At 41.6% G+C, this 25,047-nt stretch overlaps 1 protein-coding gene across 1 annotated transcript in view; it reads right to left on the bottom strand.

The window, feature by feature from the left end:
• The window catches only part of gbf1 (golgi brefeldin A resistant guanine nucleotide exchange factor 1), an 82,647-nt gene that overhangs the window by 10,776 nt on the left and 46,824 nt on the right, over nucleotides 1-25,047 (bottom strand). Inside the window, exons 8-31 of the mRNA XM_071901906.2 lie at nucleotides 24,591-24,645; nucleotides 24,105-24,185; nucleotides 21,131-21,278; nucleotides 20,260-20,489; nucleotides 19,868-20,036; nucleotides 18,949-19,160; nucleotides 18,404-18,502; nucleotides 18,085-18,279; nucleotides 16,577-16,769; nucleotides 15,952-16,092; nucleotides 15,763-15,851; nucleotides 15,444-15,646; nucleotides 15,201-15,324; nucleotides 12,943-13,068; nucleotides 9,531-9,613; nucleotides 7,703-7,939; nucleotides 7,125-7,218; nucleotides 6,343-6,519; nucleotides 6,088-6,152; nucleotides 5,676-5,799; nucleotides 3,892-3,963; nucleotides 3,103-3,197; nucleotides 2,866-3,019; nucleotides 4-229 (exon numbers count right to left, since the gene is read on the bottom strand). Coding sequence (XP_071758007.2) covers nucleotides 4-229; nucleotides 2,866-3,019; nucleotides 3,103-3,197; nucleotides 3,892-3,963; nucleotides 5,676-5,799; nucleotides 6,088-6,152; nucleotides 6,343-6,519; nucleotides 7,125-7,218; nucleotides 7,703-7,939; nucleotides 9,531-9,613; nucleotides 12,943-13,068; nucleotides 15,201-15,324; nucleotides 15,444-15,646; nucleotides 15,763-15,851; nucleotides 15,952-16,092; nucleotides 16,577-16,769; nucleotides 18,085-18,279; nucleotides 18,404-18,502; nucleotides 18,949-19,160; nucleotides 19,868-20,036; nucleotides 20,260-20,489; nucleotides 21,131-21,278; nucleotides 24,105-24,185; nucleotides 24,591-24,645 — 3,392 coding nt within the window. The remainder of the gene's footprint in view (nucleotides 1-3; nucleotides 230-2,865; nucleotides 3,020-3,102; nucleotides 3,198-3,891; nucleotides 3,964-5,675; nucleotides 5,800-6,087; nucleotides 6,153-6,342; nucleotides 6,520-7,124; nucleotides 7,219-7,702; nucleotides 7,940-9,530; nucleotides 9,614-12,942; nucleotides 13,069-15,200; nucleotides 15,325-15,443; nucleotides 15,647-15,762; nucleotides 15,852-15,951; nucleotides 16,093-16,576; nucleotides 16,770-18,084; nucleotides 18,280-18,403; nucleotides 18,503-18,948; nucleotides 19,161-19,867; nucleotides 20,037-20,259; nucleotides 20,490-21,130; nucleotides 21,279-24,104; nucleotides 24,186-24,590; nucleotides 24,646-25,047) is intronic.

Here is a 25,047-nt window from a genome sequence, read left to right as displayed (position 1 = left end):
TACCCGTGTCGTTGTCGGTGTTGGCGGAGGCGAGCTGGAAGGAGGCGGGAGGCTTCACCCCGGCTCCGATGCACTCCAGCAGGGAGAAGAGGGTGTACCAGTCGTCGGTGCAGTGGATGTTGGCCGCGTTGGTCTTCAGCAGCTCGTGAAGGCCGTAGGCCACTTCCCGGCTCACCCGGGACAGGACGTGCGGCTTCATCATCAGCAGGAGGCGCAGGGAGAGGAGCACCTGTGGGTGTAGGGGTAGGGGTGGGGTAGGGGGAGATGCATTCTTGCTTTAGATCATGACCAAAAATGTTCTTCCTTCCTGGTTTGTTCATGCTGTTTTTCAGTCCGATTTCCACTCCAGTTGGGCTGAAAACCATCTAATACAATGACTGCGCAAAACAAGCCGGATAATACATACTGCTGTATTCCTGTAAAGTGACCCATTTGTAAAATTAGCTGATATTTCCTGACTTCCCCAGAGAATTTATCAAATCCCCTGATTTGCCCTTCCTGGAATACAACTATTAATTCTATAATATTCCAGGAATTCCAGGACCGGAACTCTGATAGATTCACACGGAAAACTGACTTTTCACAGACAGTTACTTGTGTGTGTGTGACAACTCCCAATATGAACAAAATCAACAAAATACAATCTGTTGATTACAATACAATTGCAGTAATGTAATAAGATAAGATGAAACTAGAATATAAATAAGAATATAGCAAATGGAGGTTATTAAACATAACGCAACTGACAATTTCAACACGTCAGTAGAAATGTGAATGTATGAAAACATATGAATTAAAGCATTATACACAAATAAACAGAACAAATACACCCAAAAATGAGATCTATGCAATATGAAAACTATAAAAGCTACCTGAGATATATGTAAGGCATACAAATGAGAAAGAATGTGAAAGTTTATATACATGATGTGCAAGATGTGCATTGTATTTACATGAACCGGTCTATGCACAGAAAGTGACTAAGCATGTAGACAAGTGCTGTAAGAAAATGTATAGTAACGTGGAGAAGGTAGATGCTCACCTAAATGTGCCATAAAAACAGCATAAGGCTTTCATCATGACCAGTCATTATATAAAGGCATGTGGCTGCGTTCTGACCTGATTTTCTGTCACATTAAGACCTCAAGCTGTTGTTACGTGCATGCTACTCAACGGGGCACGGGGCAAAACAATGTTGAAATGTTCCGCTGATTTTTCAGCATTAGATCATGGGGTCTAAATGTAGGTCACCCTCCTCCTATGAGGTCAGGTCAGCACATGCAACCGTTAAACTGTCCGCCTTATCGGGACACATCTCCCACCAGTTACTGTCTTTGATTTGACACCAGCGATGGAGGTTTACTTTACAGCTTTACTGTGCTGCATTGGTCTGTCAGTTTTCGTTTCACCATGCTCCCAATTTCATGCATGACTTTTTACTCCTTTTATTCTATCATTATTATTATCATTCCGATTTTCCTTCTTTTGTCGTATCTCTTTACTGATCTTCTTATCTTGTTAAGCACTTTGTATTGCAATCTTGCATGAAAGGTGCTATATTTGAAGTTTGACTGATTGATTGAAGATTTTGGTTGGTGTCCAGTATGATTTACACTGATAGTCATCCTGCCCATTCTAACTCTGCCATATCACTGCCGCATCATCTTCACAGCAACAGATAGCAGAATGTGTGAGGTGATGGGAGTCTAAAACCACAGAAAATGTGCAGAACAACAATATTTTTCTGTTGCTTTTTTGTGCAATTTGTTTTGTGCAATTTCCTGTGTGGGAGACCTGTAATAGTGTGAGTGAGTTTCTTCTTCTTCTTGTTCTCCTGAGATTTGAAAGCACATTTCTGCATTTTTTATAAATTCACCAAGAGCGCAATATCAGTGTTCTCAATCTTTCACTGCACCGTTTATGAACTGTATCATACCATAGGTTATTATGGTTCATCACATGAAGCATCTCTTTTCAGGAGTGACCCGGTCTCAGCGGCCTCCTGACCTAAATGACTGATTATATCAGGATTCTTCTGTGAACTAGGTCTCTCCAACTGAGCCACTTATCTAATCTGGATAGTTAAGCGAAGGTAAACAAGCTACGTTTACCAGTTACAATTCAATTGTACTGCACATGTGCAGCTTCCCTAAAAAGGTCAGCAAGTTTGTTAGCTGTCAAATTAAAGTGGGCTTGAATTTTCTGTCCAGCTTTCTGGGCTGGAAACTAACATTTACATTTTACTAAGGATGGGACGACACGCTTATCTAACGATACAATTTTGATACGCGATATGGGGTTCATGATTCAATATAACCACGAAACAAAAAGTTCAGTGACAACAAAGTCTGACTGTGCAGAATTCTGTTTATTTCTGAGACACAAATCTTTCTAGCGATGGCATCGACTTAGCAGAATGTAAACAACAATTTAAAAATGTGCAAATGATATAATTTGGATGGAGAGCTTGTGAAATTTTGTGATTACTACAGCAGAATAAAATGTTGCTAATATCGCGATGCATTTTTCTGCCGCACGATACGTATTGTCACATTTTTGTATTGCAAAATATATTGAATTCCGATATATTGTCCCATCCCTCCATTTTACTGTAGGTAGTTAGCTGAGGCTCATATCCAAAGTGACAAGGACACTTTGACAAGACACACAGCTGTTGATTGACAGACGTCAGCTGTTGGGACACTGTGACCTTTCAGTGATGACACGGTCTCTCTAACCGCATGGTTAGAGAGTTTGCTGACGTTGGTCGATGGTCTAAGCCCGTAACGTCATGCGAACCCTTCCGCTGAATTTTATGAGTAATCCCTCATGATGTGTGTGTGTGAGTGTGTGTGTTTAGCGCACCTGCGAGCTGATGTCCTCTCGCCGCAGCAGGCGGATGGCCAGCCGCAGGAGCCCGACCACAGCCCTCTCCACCAGGAAGCAGCTCTCGTTGGGGTGGACGCACAGATGGCAAAGGTGGTCGCGTACCGTCTGCCACACGCACGACACGCGATCTCTACACGTAGAGATAAAGAAAAACGGCGTTAGGTACGTTAGGGAGGTAGATGACAAGTGTGTGGAGAACAGTTTACGCCCTACCTGTTCTCCAGAACGATGCGGAGCAGCATCTCCAGGCAGAAGGCGGCGTCCTCTTCATCGTAGGTCTCCTCGTCAGGGGTGACCGATATCAGAGCCTGAGGAAACAAAACTAATTCTTCAACCACAGCCTCAAAAGTTGTTGTGACTCATTATAGGAATGCCATTTGGTGGACAATTTTATCCAAAGCACCTATCAAGCACATACATGTGTTTGCCACAGTCAGAAGCTACTACTGTCTGTTCTACCGCAGGTTTGCCTTACATTGTTTTAAAAAAAATGCATTAAAAACAACTCACAGACATACTGCTGCCTTGACTAACGTAATCCATCATGATGAACAACATGTGTATTGCAGTTTTTCCTAACATAACTTTATCACACAGCTAATTATTGTGTTTAATGAGGACTATTTTCACTTTTTCTATTACTTACCACTTACTGAAGAGGCAAAACAAAACTAGGAGCAGAGAAAAGGGCAAATACGCGCAATGATCTCTTCACATTCAATTCTGGCATAATGGAACTACTTTTGATACAATGATCGTGGCAATAAAAAGTCATGTTAGGAAAAGATACACGTTTAAAATGATGGATTATGTTAGTCAATAGTAAGTAGTAGCTTCTGACTGTGGGTTTAGACTTTTCATGGGCATTAATGGTGATAGGAAAAAATTCAAATGACACTAGTGTTATCTGTTAACACTAAATCTAGTGAACACAACAAAACAACACAAGGCAGGACACTCCAAATATGTTTTCATGCTGATAATTAAGTCATAAATATTTACCTTCATTAGCTCCTGTAGAGACTCCAGCTGTAGGAATTTACTCTCTGTGATCAACTTCTCTGGGTCGCATTGCTACAGGAGGAAATTATGATTATGAAATCATGATTATGTCACATTTTATACAGTGAAAATGACCTAAATACGGAATGGGCATTGGAATAGAAACCTCTTTCCAACTCCCACTCCTAGCTAGTGCATTAACATAAAATTCTATTTAGTTCAATATTTATCCCCAAGGGACAATAAAAAGCAAATAAACAGTGAACTGAGGACTATAATATAGCATAACAGATGTTAATGAATATTCCTGCCGTTCCCTGAAGGAAGGAAACTGAGTGAAAAGAACATAATATAACAAAAAAAACTAAACATTCTACTCCCGACTAATGCTTTAACATATGCAAGGTATCTGCAGATTTCAGCAAGCCAAAATACTTTTTAATACCTTTTTAATGCTGCCTGGAATTCAAAAGCAATTTAAAAACCTACAGCAACAGCCTATTTCTGACTGAACACAGCTAATGAATGTTTAGAATAAGAAAAGGACTCCAGTAAATTAATTGCCAAGGAACATGAAGTCTAATTGTGTTTAATAAAGCAGATAGGATGCAGATTGTACTACTAACTCTGTTCTGCATTAATATAACAGTGGACATGCAGTGTAAAGACACCTGGCACTGCATGATGAAAAAACAAGACCTCTAATAATTGTTTTGAAACATTTAAAGGATGCGGCTGGTGTTTTTGAATGCATTTCTTATAGTCAACAAATCCTATGAAAATAACAAAATCAACAATGCATTAACTCTACTCCCATTACTTTCTGACTTCCCACGTTCCCTTTTTATCCTTCAGCCTGGAAGTCATTGGCTCCAATTGTAAGCTAAAAACCTTTAAATACAGCTCACAAAGACATAGTTTCAATTTTAAAAATCACTAACTGTTACCATGTCAGGCTGTTGTAGTTATTACCAAATCAAATTCAAATGGGAACAAATTCTTCATTACGACGGGGACTATTTTCGGTGCTACGGAACTACTTTCCTGAGATGGAAAATGTGTTTACGGCCGGCTTATTAAGTTGTTTGAGGAAAGGCTGGCCCAGTGCATCGCAATGATGAAATATGCTGCCAGAGCAGCAGCATGGCTCTCTGACGTGTTTTTAACAGTTTTTTTTAATACAATGGAGTTCTATGGCTGCTGGGACATGGCTGCATTGGGCACCGGCTACATGGACGAGACTTGTTGGCAAAACAAAATCATTGCTGATTTTGTTATTTTCACAGGATTTGTTGACGGTAAGAAATGCATTAAAAAACACCAGCCTTATCCTTTAATACTTTCATATGCCGTAAATTCAGATATTTCAAGACTTTTTAAAGGAACAGTTAACCAAAAATGAAAATTTTAAATAGTGCACTCCGTGTCTCCTTCTCCAAAACAACAAAAGTGTCCGGGAAATGGTGGGTTATTACTCCAAACAGCTCATGCTGCTTCAAGTGTTTTGAAGCCAAACGATGGCACTGAGTCAACAAGTTCAATATTTCATTGATTGATTGACTGATACAGCGGTAAATACAAATGGGAAAGTTGAATTTTACATGATACCCAAGACGCCAAGATTTGACATTCTCACTCTTTGTTTAAATTTAGGTGTCATTTTGGGATGAACTGTTCCTTTAAGCACCTGCACATACCCTGATATAACACACAAAAATGAAATGTATCATCATGCATCATAAAACATCAAATCAAATACTGTCCACCCATCTAGTATCCAGTACCTTGATGCAGAGGATGGCGGCCTGCTTGGCCTCCTGGTTTTCCGTGGACGGTCCTCTAAGTCCCGACTGCTCGGCTCCGCTCAAGGTCAACCAGTTGACAAAACTCAACACTGCCGACTCACCGCTGACACACAACGGGGGAGAAAATCATTTAAATGGTTTTGCTGTTGTCTGTGGCTCATTAGACATCTAGCTCAACAGGTCTGGCCTCTTTAATAAAGCGTACATGAAATACTAAGAATCAATGGAGCACAAGTGAAGGAAAATTAGAAAGCAGAAAAACATGGCTGGAGTGATGATACAACGAGGATGTTGTCTGGGAACAATAAAGAGATTTAAAAATGCGGTAACCTTTTCCCATGAGCTACTTAAGTACATGTAATAGCAAGTGTCAGAGGAGATTTGTGCTTACCGATTTGAAGGCGTTTCCTCTCTTTGAAGGGAAATCTTGCCATTTGGCTCCACAAAATCCTCCACCTGAGGCAAACAGCACAGCACAAGAGTTTCAGCATTGGGCCAGTAGGTGGCAGTAGAACATCTAGAAATTCCCTCAGAAAGTCAGACTATAATTCCGACAGAGAACTGAGGGCCTGTGAATTCTAGCTGCAAATCTAAAGTCAAATCAAAAGGAATGGAAATGCTTCGCGCTCTGGAACGGAGCCCTGACCTCGACCATGGCCTTGGGCAGGAGCTCGGCCCTGAAGAGCTGCAGCATGGAGTCCATGATGTTCTTCCAGCCCTCCCTCAGGATGTCGCCGTGGCGATGGGCGAGGTGGAACACCGTCTTCGCCGCCACCTGCGCTTTGCCGTTGCTGCCGAAGACCGTGGGAAGGTTTTCCACAGACTGCAAGGGGGGAAGAGGACACGCCAATGTGGGTATTATTAGGGGTCGACCGATATGGGTTGTTGGAGGCAGATACCAATATTTTGTGCAAATATTCACTTTAAATATGACCATTTTCATGCCAAAAAACTGTTTCCCCCAGCATTTAGATCATGGGACACTAAAACTCTCCATTGAAAACCAGGATGACACTACTCCTGCTCCTACAACATATAATATAACCGTAACATATTGATGCATACTTGCTTGGAATCTGATTAAAATGCCACATCAATTCCGGTTAAGGTCTTCCCATAGACAACCAGTGTATTGATCAATTCTACATTAAATATGTAATCAATCAAACGGCATCATATCCACCATATCAGAGGAACAATATCAGACGACGACTGGACCATTGTGATTTTTAATAAAAATATCAGTGTCTCTTTTCGTATTCAAGGTGAGGATCCTGGGTTCCACCTTACGTTAACAACAGCGTTGTATTCTTTTCTAGTGTGGAAATAGTTTCCAGCTTTAACTGCATAATGAAGCTGTCTCTGGGCCACATCAGCACCAGAGAAAGTACACTGCAGACTTGTCTCTTTTCTCTGAGCGCGCCTCACCTCGCTGCTCAGCGTGGTGAACTTGCACAGGGAGATGATCAGGTTGTCGAACACGTTGCTGAAGCCGTAGTGAGCTGATATCATGGCACATTTCCTGCGTGGACGGAAACAACATATACCTTGATTAAAAAAAAAACCACAAACAGTATATGGAACGCACTCAAAACATTCACATTAACTTTTTTTAATAAAAGAGTAAAACAATGGCTCAAACAGAATCAAACTTGTAAACACTATCTTTCTCTACATTTAATGGAATGGACTTTACATTAATGTATTTTCTTTTCTTTTTCAATTTTGAATGTAGCGGTCACCCTCAAGCAACGCATGTGTTTCTTGCTTTTAACCTGCAACAATGTCTATGTGCATTTACAAACAAATCAATAAACATGTTTTTACATGGAAGATAATTAAGAGCAACAATCACAAGCTGACAGCCTGTTCTTATGCTTCATGCCCATCTGTTAATATTAAAGGGGCATTACGTAATCTATGACCTCTACTGGCAACCTGAGGGAATCGTAACAACATTGATATAACTTATCTCCTCCTAAAAAAGTCTTTCGGCCTCGGCGTACCTGAAGCCGGCGATGGCCTTCTGGATGATGGTGTCGTCCAGGCTCTTGTCGAAGACGTAGGAGAGGGCGGCTATGGTGGGGCCCCAGGTCATGGTGAACAGGTCGTGGTCGTAGCTGCCGGGCGGCACGTGGAGGAAGACGCCCTCGGGCGTGGCGCCGCGGTGCAGCAGCAAGCTCCACACGTAGTTCTCCTTCACCAAGCCCGTCTGCTCGTCGGGCATCACAATCTCCTCGTTCCTGCGGGGGGAAAACGTGTGAATTTATGAATTGACTTCCTCTGCTCGGTTCCTCTGTGCGGTTCGACCCTTACAGAAAATGTTTAAATAATTAAAAATTATTAAAACAACTGTACTTGTTTTTAATGAATGTACCTGCTTTATAGGGGTTTATTAGAGAACTATGTCTATGCACTACTAATGGCAGAAATCAGGAGCATGAGGTGCTGTGAGGATCTTTAATAATGTCCATAACTTCAAAGCAAAGTAGTGAAAAAGAAACAAATCCAAAGCTAGCGTAACTAATATATATATACAGTGGGGTCCAAAAGTCTGAGACCACTACCAAGAACTCTTTTGTGTCATCATTTATCAAAAACGAATACAAATTTTTAGTAAAATTATATTTCTCGTAGAAGATTACATAATTTTTCACTAATAAGTCAGAAAAAGTTTGTTACTATTTACTGAAAGTCCAAATTTCTCAATATTTGGTATGTCCACTATTTGCCTCAATCACAGCTTACACTCTGTCTAGCATCGATTCTACAAGTTTTTGCAAAATTTGAGAATCCATATTTTTCCAGCACTCTTTTAGAGCATCCAAGAGAGTGTATTGTGATGTTACAGTTTGTTTCGCTTTTCCCTTTTCAAATGTTCCCAAAGATGTTCAATGAGGTGAGGTCTGGTGACTGTGGAGGGAAAGCCATGCAAGACTTTCTTAAACAAGACTTTCTTCCAGTCTTCAACAGTGAAATTGTGGTATTGTTTGGCCCATGCTAAACATTTAGACTTGTTTTGTCATGGAAGAAGTGGTTTGGAAACGGCTACTCTCCCATTAAGGCCAGTTTGCCAATCATCTTTTGACTGTACTTTTACTAAATTGAGTCGGGCGTTCTTTGTTCAGTTGGCTTTGTATCTTGGATGCAGATGCTGTTCTGTCTTGTAAAGATGTTAGCTTGATATACTGGTCTTCAGATGGTTTGGTCACTTTAGGTCTGCCTGGTTTTGCTTTGGATGAAAATGACTTGGTTTGTGAAAATCTCACCAGCATGCGTTGTACTGCCCCCCTAGAAACTTTCAATTTAACTGCAACTTGGCCCTTTGACATTGTCCAAGTCCTTCTTCAAAATTAAAGCACTAACAGCAGCAACAATAACACATAGAGGACCATATTAATTTAGTCAATATCTGGTATTATTTGTTAAAAGACCAAAACAATTCACACTGTGTGAATTAAATTAATCACACTGTGAATTAAATATATGGTGTGACAACAAATTGAGAAAACCTTACCAAATGGTGTGTGAACAAGATATTCAGATATAGGCTATTTCAATTTCATAGGAGGTATTTCTCAAAGATCTAATTTTTTTGATTTGTATCAATTCTAAATATTCTAAATAATATTCTAAATAATGTATTCTTGAATAAGAAGTATCAACTGAGTAAAAAAATCTTATTAGTTTTTGATAAATGATGAAAACAAATAGTTCTTGGTAGTGGTCTCAGACTTTTGGACCCCACTATATATATATATATATATATATATATATATTATATCCTGAATTTGTAAGTGAATAGGTGGGTGTTACTGTGTGACATCAGCGTACTTGATAGCATTGTAGATATCCTCCAACATGTCCTGGTCAAAGTCTTTGTTTCCGTTTACTCCCTTCAGATTCTTCTTGAATTGCTATTTCAGGGACAAAAACAACACAATCAATACCAATCATAGAATACACAACCTCTGTTGCCAAGAAGAAATTGTATTCAAACATCTCAACAAGGGAAAAAAATGGCCTCCTATCCCCGGTCTCCACCATCAACACGTCAGTCAATGCGTCTCAACGAGAGAGCTTCGCTCCGACACCCAAGCCTCTGGCATCCGGCGCTTCGTTAACCGAGCGTCCCACCAACAATTAAAAGGGGGCCGGGTGGGATCGCACATGTTATGTGTCACTTAATATGCTTTAGTTGCAATGTTAGGAAAACAGGGATCGGAGCCAAGGGCCTCCTGTAAATAAACGTAACTGGCCCGGCGATGACTGACAGCCTCGAGGCTCGGCTTTTTTGCCGTGACTTGGCAGGGTTCGGCCCACTGGCAGGTAAAGGCAGAGGGGAAACAAGAGATTCTCTGCAGGGAGACGAACAGACAGAGAAATAAACACCAGCAGAGAGAGAGAGAGAGAGAGGGATCAGGAGGCGACTGGGATCAGGGGGTGTGTTTGTCATGCTGGTATCGCTCGCATGCACACGCACACACACGCACACACACACGGATTGAGCTCACTCCCTCTGCCTCTCTCTTACACACACATATACACACACACAAACTCAGGCAGCAGTTCCTGGAGCGGCCGATGGTAACAATAGCTGTCAGAAAAAAGGCAGCTGGACATACAGGCTGCCAAATCATCATGAGACTGAAAACAAGAACGCAATCGCCATGCTAAGTTTATATAGACAAACTTAACATTATACCAAATGCAACGTAATTTCTGATCATACATGTACCTCCCTTGATAACATGTCGTACCATTGTAAAATCCATGGGAATAGGCATACTGAGGCTAGGCATAGTTTTCCCAACTCCAAACCCACCTCCGCTGCCAACACATGGTGCGGTGAATACTACGCATTGCAAGCCGCTAAGTCGGTAAAGTGCATGGCGCCGCATTTATTGGCCCACTCAGAAATGTGTCGCGGTGGGTCGCGGCCTCTGTTGTCGACTGAGCTTGGAATCCAATGAGCCCACTTGACCAAATCGCTACTGACCTTTTGGGAATGTCTGGGAGCACTTCAAACAAAACAAACCACCAACTGCATGATGTGTGGCGGGGGTTCGACCGATATGGGGTTTTTGAAGGCCGACGCCGATATACTTTAATCCTGCATTGTATTCTTGTCAGGGTGGAAAAGCCTCTGAAACAGCATTTAGACCATCATGGGACACTAAAACTCTCCACTGAAGCCCAGGATGATAACGTGTATGTAAATTTGTGTTCATCCTGTCAAAATTTCACATTACAATCAGTTCAGGTTAAGGGTTTCCTATAGACAACCAGTGCAGTATTGACTAATTGTAGAATATATATGTGATATGTGTGTGTGTGTGTGTGTGTGTGTGTGTGTGTGTGTGTATGTGCGCATGCGTGTGTGTGAGAGAGAGAGAGAGAGAGATGGAGAGAAAGTGAGTGCTTGCTTTTGTGTGTCAGCGAGAGTGGCCCACCCACAATCTGCTCACAAGCTGCCCCGGAGACTCGTGTTTAGTCTTCAGCCGCTGTCAGTCAAACACGGGACGGCGAGAAATAGATAGAGATGGGCAGACAAAGAGAGAGACAGAGAGAGAGACTCCCCTCCCCCCCACCTCTCTCGCCCCTGCTGCCTGTTCGGGATGAGTTCATCTCTGAGACGGACCACCACTGGCTACAGCTGTTGGCTGAGGGCTTTCTGAGCCGCCGAACGAGCACCGGCACAAATGCTGGCACTGGGAAAGGAATGTCACCCGGCCAGACGCGGACGACGCCGTGTCCCGGCGGGATGGGGAAGAGGGAAAACAACATGATACGCTGCGGTTTCGTTTTTGTTTCCGATTCAGAATATCTTCTGCAAATCTCGATATTGATACTAGCAATCCCTCGTTGTTTTACAGAAGGGCAGATTTCAGATTTCGTGTTTACAAAGACGTCACTAGAGTGATCATTTTGATGCAGCTTCCATAAGAACACAGGCCGCACTGTACCAAACTACGTCTGTTCAATAGTAATGGCAGGTGCCATTAAGCCAGCACCAGCTGATCTGAAGGCAGGTATTGCGGCGTAATTCAGATTTAAAGCAATAATCCACTTAGTTTTAACATGGGGGTTATTTGGCTCTTGACCACTATGAAAACCAGAATATAAACTAATCACCAAGATCAGATGCAGCTGGATGAGTTTGTAGTGTTAGGATTTTTACTTCCTATTCATTTGAATGAACCAGGAAAATAGACTGAAAACTGATATTTAACACTTTGGTGAACAGATTCAACAACAGATTCTGCATTCAAGACAACAAAGCAGTCCTGGGTCCTTTTCTATTCCATTTCTATTCTTGCTTTACACTAAAATTAGTATTTAAAAATAAAAGTAGATCCGGTCTCCCAAACAGGAACTATCTCTCTTAAATGGTATCCCTCCACTATGTTCTCTTCTATCAATAAAAATGCTATTTGGCAAAATTACATTCTAAAGCGTTGGACCAAATGTCAGCTGAAAATCACAGCAGCAGGGTCTGTTGTAGAATCTGTTCACCAACGTGTTAAATGTCAGTTTTCTGTGTATTTTCATGGCCTCATTCAAATGAATGGGAAGTAAAAATCTGAATACTACAAACTCGTCCAGCTGCATCCGATCTTGGTGATTAGTTTATAATCTGGTTTTCATGGTGGTCAAGTGCTCAATAACCTCCATGTGAAAACTAAGTGGAATACTGCTTTAAATGCAAACAGGAGCCACATGAATTCACCATTGTCTTTAAGCTTTATCATTGAGTATTAAAATACAACAAATGTACACAAGTACATGTCAATACAGCAGTTGGATGTTAAATCCGACAGAATTCAGCCTGTTTGGTAATAAATATACTAATGCCTCAAATTAAAGTGTTCATCATTTATTGATGTTAAAACGCTACATGTGGCACCTTTAAGTTCAACTCAACAATAGCACAAAGAGTGCATGTCCGGTGTGTATGTTAACATGTTAGTACAAGTTGTTTTAGTGCACTACAGCACACAGAAGAATGTATTGTTTACTTTTTCATTTGCCTAATAAAGGAATGGAAATATTAAAACCAGTTTTGCCTCAATTTGTCCCCTAATCCAGATCAGCACATTATCATGTACTGCCATAGAAAAAAGAGTTCGAATGGGAATTGGGACGCACAATTGGCAGTTTAGATTTTGGGTGCTGAAACACCGTCAGAAATGTACGACTCTGTGTCTATGTGTGTGTGTGTGTGTGTGTGTGTGTCCTCACTCACCTCTACAGTCATGGGGATATTCTGCTTGCGGACGTTGTGGTTGTGCTGGTCGGTGTTCAGCATGATGACGGCATAGGCCAAGGCGAAGCCCGCGTCGTTGGTCATGAAAGGAGAGCCGTTCACTTTCTGCATACAATGTAAAAACACCACATACGTCAACTGAAAGTCATAAAGCTACGTGCTTCTGTAGTTGTCTTAGACCAAACCAGTGCACTGTTTTATGTAATGTAAATACTAGGCTTGGGCAATATCCAAAATGTGATATTGCGATACCGCCCGCTAAAATAACGTGATGTACGATATTATCGGGGGGGGGGGGGGGGGGGGGTATTTCATGTTATTTCTTCCAAATTACATCAAATTTCTAGGCTATTATAATAATAATTGTTCTTACCAGCCTAGATATTTGATCTTACTATTCAAGCATTGGAGGAAACAACGGCCATTTGGTATAATTTGCTCATTCCTGCTATTTCCAGAAAAACAGGCTAATTGTGGAAAAAGGAACCCATTTCAATCAAAAAGACATATTTTTCACTTCAAGTATGAATTTTTTTTTTTTTTTTACCATCCTACTAGTAGATTAGAGGTTTATAAGTAAATATAAATCTAAATCTAAATATCGCGACATTCACGAAATATCGCGATATTCGATAATATGGAATATCGGCCCAAGCCTAGTAAATACAGCTAACCTTGTTGCAACATTGAACCTCACCTTGTGCATCCTGCTGATATTACCCTCACCCCATAGAGTGGAAAACTCATTTACAGTGTCACGGCCTAAAATTACACATGAACTCATTCAAGGCCACTATTTGTGTGTGTGTGCATGGAGTCGGCCTAAGAAAAGGACATTACTAGGAATAGTTTCCAGGTCACACGCGTCCTCTTGTTATTTTGAGAAGCCACCGTGTCCTAAACGTCCCCCCCTGCTGAGTTTGTCCTCCCTCCACTATTGTGTGGTGTGTGTGTGTGTGTGTGTGTGTGTGTGTGTTAACAGTTATGTCACCCTGCTGCCCTAATCTCCGGGGGTGAATGATGTGACAGTCTTTGATTCATAGCCTCGCCACCGTTCCACTGGCTGTAATTACCTGATGAAAGAGACAGTTGGTGGCCAGGTTGGCCTTGCTGTGCAGTGATGGGAGGAGTGTGTGTGTGTGCGTGTGTGTGTGTGTGTGTGTGTGTATTGAAATCACTCCCGTGTGCATGGAATCCCAAACCTGACATATTGATAAATAAGTTAATTCATAAATAGTAATAAGAAAATTCTATTTATTTTTATGAAGTTTTATGAAGAATAGACAGGACAAATTCCAGTGAAATTGCACCTGTACGCATTTTATTTTTTTGATTTATTTTGATGTATTTGCTGTATTTTTGTGGTGAGCCATGCATCGATTGGAATGTACTTTTTTTTTTTTTTTTTATATTTCAATTGGTCTCACCCTCTCATGTTTTTTTGTTTCATTCTGTGGCTTCAATCAGGAAACTGAACTCCTGGTAGGCTAAAAACAATGAGCGAAAATAATCCTACAGTATTACTATAATAATAACAACTCTAATAAGGTTGTGTAGCGCTTTTCTTTTTAAAGAACAGCAATGGAAATAAAATGACAAAGCAATTAGAGGAAGAAAAGAATAAAAGAAAATGAAACAAGCAGGAGAGGATTAAACAATCCGGAACATTAATAAATAAATATAACAGAATAAAAATAAGACAATTACACAAACACCAATTTAAAAAGAAATGAGCTCCTTGGGAAAGCTGTTCCAAAAAAGTCACAATTTCTTTGGGCATTTATTGATTGATTGATTGATTGACTGTTTTATTTATTCATGTATTTATTTCCCAATTTCTTTGTGCATGTATTTATTGATGTATTCATTCATTTCTTTGTAAATGTATTTATTTATTTACCAATCAATATGTCAAGATTGGGATTCAATACTGTATATGCTCGTAGAGTGTGTGTGTGTGTGTGTGTGTGGATGTGCGCAGGTTTCAGAAAGCCTTCAGAAAGCTTTTTAAGATATTTTTAATGCTACCTGAGTAGCATTAAATTGAATTTGAATTGAATTTAAGACCAATTTAAAAACTAAAATGAAAAAAGAAACAAAGCTGACTGAACACAGCCAATGAAAGAAACTATAAACGGGCAGAATAATAAAAAACGACTTCAGGAAAGTAATTAAAGAGCCAATCTGCACTGAATCAGGTTTTTTTTAAGTGTAAACATGGTGAACGTCTGCCTTACATGCCAGTTGTCGGTGAAGGTTTCCAGGAGCCTCTGGATGACCGGAGCCTCTCCGGGGAGCCTGAAGGCCTCGAGGTAGAGACGCAGGGCCTCGTCGATACGCAGCCCCTGGAAGGTGAACGTGCTGCGCCGGGGGATTCACACCATTAGTACAACGTGGACTTACACACATTTAATACTTCAACCCAATCTTCAAGTATTTTTTAACCACCTACAGTGAAGCCCTGGAGAGTTTTGCCTTACTTGACGAAGCTGTCCAGGAGCTCCATGTTCTTGCGGTCGCTGACGAACTCGCCAATCATTTTCTTGTCCAGCCGGGGGTTTTCCCGGAGCCACTGGGCCGCCTGGTTGTTGTCCATGGGGTTGGTGAGGAGGTCATTCTCCTGTAGGAACTGGATTCCCTTCTTGGGCTTCTGGTTGAACTGCTCAGTGCCTGTGATCAGCAACTGGAGGGACGGCAGAAAAACACTCTTTAAATGGCATGTTTGAGAGTATATTTTTATTGAATTTCATCAATGGTGTATGTCATTTTACATCAGCTCAATCAATCAAGACAGTGCACCTTCTTCTTAGTTTTGATATCCATCAACTCTTGGGAGTCCGGTAAATAAGAGGAGAAACGTTGAGGCTTTTTCGGTGCTTTCTTCTCAGCTGAATGAAAGAATGATAACTTACATTAACAGTTTCCAGTTTTCAATCCAGTGCTTGTAAAGATTATGGTGTAAAACTGTGTATAAACTCAAAGACTGACCAGTGTCGGTCTCTTCCTGATCCTGTCTGCCCAGTCTCATTTTCTCGGCCATCAGATGCCCGCTGGTCGGGGGGCATACTGGTGCGTTCTCGGCTTCTGGAAGATTCTGCCCGTCAGTACTGTTCCCCAATCTACTAAGATCTGAAGGTAAGAGAAAAACACATCTGTGACTACAAAAGACCAATATTTCAGTTATTTTAAACATCTCTGCTATTTTTCAATTACTGTAAATAGATGTGGGTTTTTCAAGGCTGATACAGATATTTTTGGATTGAAGCTGCTGATATTTTGTGTCGATATTTAGTGTCTTTCTATCTAAATATGAGTATTTTCATGCCCCAAAAAATGACTACTACTACTAATACTACTACTATTACTACTGCTACTACTACTGCTACTACTACTACTACTACTACTACTACTACTACTACTACTACTACTACTACTACTACTACTACTAATAATAATAATAGAAATATATTCACTAGCTGTGCTCAGGGATGAATGTCGGATTTTTTTTAAAACGGCCAATTGTAGATATATTTTACATTTATAAAAATCCATTTGTTTGAAACAGTCAAACATCTAGAAAGCCACAGGTAGTTGGGTGCAGAGGTGTGTGTACCTGTTGTTGCGTCTGTGCTGTTGTTAGTGGAGCCCTCCCCTTCTGCCAGCGTGGTATCCGACTGGTCCTGCTGAGCAGCGCTGTTGAGCACCTTGGCCTGGCAGTGGGCCTCGGTGCTGTCGATCACAGTCAGCAGAGCCTCTAGTGAGAGGAGGTGGGTGGTGTAGAGCTGCCCCGACACGGGGAAGGCATTCTGTAGCAAAATAGGAAAAACATGTTCGTGAGCTCTTGTACAAAATATGGTAGAATTCATCCACTAAGTTTCTGAAATAAAACCGTCATCACTGGCATAAAATAAAACTAGGGTCCAACATGCAGTGGTTCATATGACAAGTCAGTTTCATTGCTGACTCATAGAGAATCAAGCACGGATCTAATTTAGCTGAGACATTTGGGTACACACACACACACATTTTCTCTAAACATTTCTTCTGGGAACAGTTTGAATGTATGTAGTGTTAATGTATGTGCTGTTAAAAGAACATTTACATAGCCAAAAGAAAGTCAGAATACCACATGCATATCAGTCAGTTACTCCAGCTAGGCTACTCTGATCATCTAACAGCCAAATTGATGACTTGGCTAGAAGAAGCTAGAGAAGACAATTTAACCTTCAACGGTAAAAAAGGGGCAATAAATGTTGGCTGGAGAGTATGAGAGTTTGAAACATTATTTACCAAGACAAAAACGCTGACGTAACTGATGTGCAATGGAGAAAAAAAATACATTTGAAGAGAATTCAGAGTGTTATTACCAATAAATGGCCAATAATGTAATTAGTAGGCTTGGGCGATATCCAAAATTTAATATCGCGATACTGTCCCGCTAAAATATCGCGATATACGATATTATCGAGCGGGGGGTTGGGGGTCGTTTTTCTGACGTTTTTTTTCTTCCCCAGGTTTTTTTGGGGGGTTATTTTATTTCTTCCAAATTACATCAAATCTATAGGCTAGAATAATAATTATTATTATTAACAGCCTAGAAATTTGATCTTACTATTCAAGCATTGGAGGAAACAATGGCCATTTGGTATATTCATTCCTGCTATTTCCAGAAAAACGGGCTGATTGTGGAAAAGGGAAACCACTTGAATTAAAGACATATTATTCACTTCAAGTACGATTATTTTTGTTTTTTTACTGTCCTCTACCACTAGTAGATTATAGGTTTATAAATTTAAAAGCTTGTACAATTGTGACCTATGCAACACATGGTGCCATGGCTGGGAGGGGTGGGGATCATGTTTTTTCTTTTTTTTTGTTATTTTTTTTATTCAATAATATCGAATATTGGCCTAAGTCTAGTAAGAAGTTATTACATTTTTGGCAAAAATGTTCTATCTCAATATATCGGTGTAACCCTAATGAAAAAAAAAAAAAAAAAATTCTTATCACCAACTGACAGTAGAATATCCCGTTACACTGACATGTAATCTGGAGACCAAACATGTTAAAATCTCCACCTCTAACACAATGTTTCAAAGCGAGCCTATAGTGTCTCGGTACCTTAGACAGCAGCTTGGTGAGGTCCTCAAACAGATTGGAGCAGTAAAAGTCACAGTCATAGTTGATGTAGAGCTCGGTGACGAAGCTGGGGATCCTCCACAGCTGCACCAGAGCCTCCAGGGCCATCTCCTTCATCTCATAGGGCATCTTAATGTTCTCTGATGTGATAATGTCCATCAGCCTCTTCAGGTACATCTGGGGGGTTTGGGAGACACAGTTTGATGGCTGTTGAGTCCTCAGGTTCATTTTGATTAATTTCATTTCATTAAAGGTAAAATAAACTATTAGAACAAAGTCTTGACAGGAAGTTTATGGTTACCTCGAGCTGAAATTTGAGATGCATTCTCATGCTCTCGAAAAGCAGGAAGCAAACTCGTATTGAGGCAGCATACAGGTTCATACGGTCCACACTCAGCAACTGCAACAGAGAGACAGAAGTCATTAAATAGGAGACACTAATATATTAAGTCCCCAAAAACAGTGAAACAAGACATCCATAAATCAACAATAAAAATAAATACATCTTGCTTAAAACCGCACTAGGTAAATTTGCATGGCGGCGGCCCCAAATGGCAGTGAGAGGTGACTGAATCTTTTAGGACTTCAATACCCAGAAATCCTGGTGGTGGCGATACGATCCGGGCTTACGATGTGACGAGAAAAGGTGAAAACGTTTAATATTGTGCAAATGAGCGCGATGGTTGTGGCGCAAAAAAACAAAACGCATTCAAGAAAATTCTGGCTCTCAAATTCTCCCAGTCATTGAATTTTTGACCCAAGTTCAATTAGGGAGGATGGGATGCTCCTAGGGTTGGGTTCCATTACCCGGTTCCAAAAGAGCGAAATACCCTGATTTGAACCTACCTGGAAGAGATGTCTGCAGAGCTCATCTTTGACTAGCCCAAGCAGCGACTGGTAGCTGGCGATGTGTGCCGCCTCCAGCGCCACAGTCAGCAGCTGCAGGCCCATGTGCATCATGGCGTCAGTGTTGTGGCGGTCGTGGGGGTTGGTCAGCGAGATGAGGAAGCGGAACAGCTCCCGTAGACACGGCAGGCCGTAGGGGATGAGGGACGCTCCTGCGGGGGGAGGCGGGTTGGTGAGGATGGAAATTAGGGAAGAGGAGGTTTCTACATATTCTCAATGTCAAAATTCCATACTTTCTCCAGACCTTAATTTGCCGACAGAATTTGAAGATGATGAGGTCAAGCAAGCCCTCAAAGCAATACTAAAGTAATGTGCAGCTAAATGTGGTACAAGGTTTGGGCCATTCATGAATTGAATTGGGAATGCATGGTAAATTCCAATTCAATTCCTGGAGTTGGAATTAGAATCGCACCCAGCTCTAAGGAAACAGAATTGGAATTTAATTGGAATGACAGGAAACAGAATTGAATTCCATTAAATTACTTGTATGTATGTTGTCTTGACTTGCATTAGAATAAGTCAAACATTATGAATCAAATCAAAGTAATCATGTAATCTCAGATATGTGGTAAGAAAAAACAAAAAAACATGGAGTTTCACAGAACTTAATCAAATTAAATTCAACTTCCTGAAATTCCAATTCTGTTTCCTGTAGGTTTTTTCAAATTCCAATTCTTCAAGTTTCTTCTTGAGTTGACTGATTATCAAAAATAATAGCTTGCTTGAGCTCGTGACAGTTTTTCTGATACTTTGTGCCACTTGACAATGGTGGCATGAAGCAATACAAAAAATTGTGTTGAGGACGAGGAGTAATGGAACTACAGAGTAAGAGTGGTTTTAAGAGCTTCTGTATTCTTACCGTCTCTCTGCGTGGACTGTGTAAAGCGAACTCCTCGGGGGTTGACGTAGTCCATGTCGTGCACAGAGGCGCTGTCCGACTGCTCTGTGATGGATTCTTTGTCCTCCAGAACCTCAGGGATGGACTCCACCGAGGCCGACTGAGCCGGTTCAACTTGCCTTCCCTCAGACTGGATGGGGAAGTAGAGAGAAAACCAAAATCACAGCTCATTCTGCAAGAAGCAAGTCAGATACTGGCACTGGAGCTCCATTCCCCGACATCTAAAAGTCACTAATGGTAGTTTACCATTAGTACCAGGCCTGCAACACCATGACAAAAGATCCAGCACTTGTAGTAAGTTTTATGGATTTGCGTACTTTTTCTCATTTTCTCATCATCCCCATCAGCCCTACCTGTGCGTCCAGCCTGCCAGGCTCAGTCCCCGGGGTGGTGGCAGTGGTGCTGGGGGTGGTGGCGGTGGAGCTGCTCTGCTCCAGGTCGGTCAGGTCCTCCCTCGAGGTGGCCTTGGAGCAGGCGTCCAGGCCGCTGTCTGTGGTAGACGGGCTGGAGATGAATGAGCCGGCGCTGTCCGAAGCCGGCAAGCTAGAGGCGGAGGAGCCTTGCTCAATGAACGGGACCCCACCTGGAGGGAGAGATGATTAGGATTAGACCGACCTGTTGGGGCTGATAATGGCCTGTAATAAAACCAGTCAGTGTTGTCCACCCCCGATATGATGGAGGTTCCTCTCTGACCACAGCTAGTCCAAGTTTTAGTGTCCCATGATGGTCTACATGCTGCTTCAGAGGCTTTTCCACCCTGACAAGACTCAAAGTCTGGAGAAAAACACTGAATCCTTCTTCGTCAAATTTACAAATATTGAATGCTGGCACAAAATATCAGCCATCAGCAGCTTCAATCGAAAAATATTGGTGTCGGCCTTCAGCTAAACATGCTTCCAGATAGTCTCTGAAAGCAACATTCTGCACACTGAATGGACTGAATCCCAGTTAAGCTGTCTGACCCAAGGAGAATGGATAATTACATCTAAAACTATCTGTCCACTGCAGATGCTATGACGGCGACAAAACCATGTATAATCCCCAACTAACTGATTGTTATGAAACCCAGAATTAGTGAGCCTGTCATTCCTAACCAGGTCTACTAGGTATTATCCTTTTAAAAGCAGAAAACAACAACAATTGTAGTAGCTGCCCTGATGTCAGGTTCTAGCAAGTCAACATTGAGGAAAATGCACTGAGTGTATTTTGGGGTTTGTGTCTTACCAGATAGGTTGTTGTTGCTGAGGGTGGCGGACTGGGCTGGGTCCATCTGACCAGAGGAGCTCCTCACCATGTGGCGAGGTGGCCGCGGCGAGCGTTTCTGCTTCTTCCATTTGGACGACTCGCTCATCCCGCCGGCGCGCATCTTCAGCTGGAGGCAACGGAAGAAACAGAGAGGGGGTCGCTGAGCGAGGGGCCTCCCGAGATTCTGTGACACGGTGATGCTGGGCCAGCGTTAGTGAAGAAGGCCGTGATCAGATAGGAGGCTTTTTTCTACTGTTGAACAGCGTCGCTAGTAACAGAGTAAGAGCGCAGAGGGCGTAATCGTCCCTGCTGAAGGCACTTTCAAAAAAGCATCCTATGTGATCATGGCCTAACACATAAAACTCCCTCTAAAGTAATCATTTGTAGATTAGCCAATTGGTAATTTCATAAGGCAGTGCAGGGAAAACAAAAAACAGCATGTACATGCACACAAACACACTAAAATGAGCATTGCCGCTGGTTCTGCTCTAACGAGGGGTGCTGTTATTGTCAAAGGTCATGGTGCTGTACAGGTGTGTAGTCGCACTGGAGCTAGATGGTTTATTTTGTTGTTCATGTGAACCGTTTGCATGGTTTCATCCCATTTAAAGTTCTATGATGACTAACTTTGGTCTAAAATACATAGAAAAAAGCTACAGAGGCATGCTTTATCCTGCAAAAGCTGACACTGTGTACGGGTGGCCTCTACCCGCACGATATAGGAGAGACATATGCATGAGGGAGTAACAACACAAAACAAACAATAATCATAAACATGTGGGCTTTCACAAAAATGGCCAATTCTAAAGTATCTTTAACATGATAAAGACTGTCCAGAGCCATATACAACTTCAGTCCCTTTCATCTTTAATCAAGAGACAAACAGATTTCTTAAAATAATTAGCAGCTTATATGTAAAATTCCTCCTCCTACCCAAGGTCATCAAAGAGTAAAGAGGTGGGAGGTTAGTGGGTTCAGAATAAAAAGTAGAGGGGAAAGGTTATGGGGGGGAGAGAGAGAGGAGTGTTCATTCCCCAGCCTAATCGCTGGAAGTCATCTTCCTTACCTGCACTCGTTTGTTTTTCCACAAGATATTGTAAGCCTCAGGAGAGAAGGGGGGAGTGGGCGGGTGCCCGTGATTAGTGATGGGCAACATGTCAGCAGTGGGACGCACAGACGACACACTCAAACACACACTGATTGCGTGATGGGAGGGACAGGGGATATCCAAACAGGGTAACCATGCAAAAAACCCGCTGGGATGTCCTTGTTTGGGAAAGGGGTTGGTGGAGGTGTGTGTGGGGGGGGGGGTTAGAGACACAAAGACAGGCACTGGCTCTATACTACTGGAGGATGAGCAGGCATACGAGCAGACAGTGTGGGTGGGAGGGCAGGCAAATCAGGCAGAACGGCAAGCTTTTTGCATTGGAGCAGCTGCTTCAAGCTATCGTGAAAATCACCAATATTGTAGCTATTGTAGCGATATAAATATGATGGCAAGAAATGCCATTTGTACGAAAGAGGGCACTTTTGAGTTAAGATGCGATCACACTTGCAGTTTGTTTTCTTTGGTCTGAAGCATAGTTGAAAAGTTTTGTTTTTGTATTCGGATTTTGTATTAATTTACGTTCTCTGGTGTTCATAGCAGTAATAGTAAAAATGTGCATACCGTTACTGTTAGATACTGTCGTCTACTTCTATTTCAATTATTGATTTCCTACATTTCCCAGAATGACTTTCGATCAACCTGCAGTGAAGTGGCGGGAACTAGTTGCTTTCAATTAAAGGCACGTAATTGGGCATGTAATTAGTTTGAAAGTGTGATAATTCAGCTGTAGGTTATACGTGTCTATGATCACAGCCGTGCCCCTGACTCAAAACGCAACATGTCTTTGGTTCATTTTATTATGTTAGGCTTCCCAAGGATGTGTAACTGCTGGCTATCAGATGTCAACATCCGTCCCCTTAAACCCATAAAACTTTGAATTTTGGGGTTGTTTCCTGTAGTTGGTTCAGATTACCTTCTCACTCAAATCGCAGCACAGTTCTCTTGTTAGAGGACTGAGACTCGTGTTTCCAGGCGTCTCGGTGCCGTTATTTGGTGTCGAATGGCATTGTTCTCACATGGACAAACAAACCAATCTTAAGGAGTAAACGCTCCAGAGTTTGAATAAGCTGCTCCAAACATGCGTGGTGTCAAGGCGTCCTGACTCCCTCAGTCTATGACCTGAGGGTCAAACCAGTGAGGTCAGTTTTATGTCCAATCCAAGCCATGAGATGCATTTATGGTATATGAATACAAACAAACAATATCTGATACTTATTTTGAAATACAGCCCTGAAACTACTACCCCTTAAGTGTGCTCATTTGAATTATGTAGATGAACTACGATGTGTGCATACGGAAGAGGATTAGGGCCACGTGAAAAATGGATTTGAGTTCTGAGTTTAAAGTCAGAATTCTGACTTTAAATTCTGACTTTAATCTCAGAATTCTGACTTTAAATTCTGACTTTAATCTCAGAATTCTGACTTTAAATTCTGACTTTAATCTCAGAATTCTGACTTTAAATTCTGACTTTAATCTCAGAATTCTGACTTTAATCTCAGAATTCTGATTTTAAACTCAGAATTCAAATACATTTTTCACATGTGGCCCTAATCCTCTTCCATAGTGTGCATTAGCAGAATAACAGATACATGTTTTCATATATCCAAAGGAATACATTTAGCGATGACACTGATAACGGATATATTAATTAAAAAGGATTAGAAAAGGGACTGTAAAAACCCTGAAAACCAAACTATGAGCTTGGAACAAAATGCTGCCATAGTTTACCAGTAACCCAATGCACCCTTCATGCGCTCCCCTCCATAAAGCCATGCTAACCCCTGCCTATGCCAATGCACTAGCCCAGTGGGCCAATCAGCAGCTGTGTCCTGAGTTAAGTACCCTCTCTAGGCCATTCTGACTGGTGTTTCTAGGCTGCTCTGCACAAATAAGATCCTGTGTGTCCAGGATACAGGATGGGATCTGTGGGGAGGAAGACAGGCAGACATGTGCAGTTGGAAACATGGGCAACTGAAAAAAAGAAAACCAAAACTTAAAAAAAAAGGCAAGACTCTGAATTGGATGAGCGGGAGTCAGGAATAGGCGATGGGAGCGGGAAAAGGGTAAATGTTGGTGTGTGATACCACCAAAAGGCATGGAGTCCTTTTATCTTACTTAGTGAATTTGGTTAAAATGTTGTAAAGCGACAAAATCTATCTTAAGTGGGGGCTTCAGGCATTTACTCTCAGATGAAAACCTCATGTCTGGCAATCTATCAGCAGCACAACAGGGATGAGGGGAACCGAGAGAACAAAAAAAGGAGGAGAAGAGGAGGGTGAGAGCAAGCAGATGAGATCGATGCTCATTCAACATCTCAGTCCTTTTTACCTTCTTCATGTTGGCGCCCACAAAGCTCTTGGCCTCCTCTTTGAACTGGGGTAGCCTGGTGGATATAAAATAACCATTAGTTATGACACTATCAGGGAAAATAAAAAGATTGGGGGATAATTGAGGGATTATGCTGAACAATATACCTATATTTTGAGGTTGTTAAAATTAAAAAATAGAGGTAGGTTCTTCATGAGAACCTCATTGGATTCTCCCAATTGCAATCATCAATTCATAGTAGAATGTGGTGACAGGAAACCTAATATCCATCTAAACAAAGCTGCTGCAGGCTATTTTTTTAAGGAAAGGACATGTGACAGGTCTCTATCATTTTGGACTAAATCTGCATCATGAATACTACCTTAACTACCTAAACCTTATTGTCACATCCACGTCTTTTCATATAGTTTAGCACTCTGTTAGCCAGGACAGTGGTTAATGTTAGTGTTACATGTTA

This window comes from Centroberyx gerrardi, chromosome 15, assembly GCF_048128805.1.
Source record: "Centroberyx gerrardi isolate f3 chromosome 15, fCenGer3.hap1.cur.20231027, whole genome shotgun sequence".
NCBI classification, from domain to species: domain Eukaryota; kingdom Metazoa; phylum Chordata; class Actinopteri; order Beryciformes; family Berycidae; genus Centroberyx; species Centroberyx gerrardi.
This window is presented reverse-complemented; position numbering and strand designations above follow the sequence as displayed.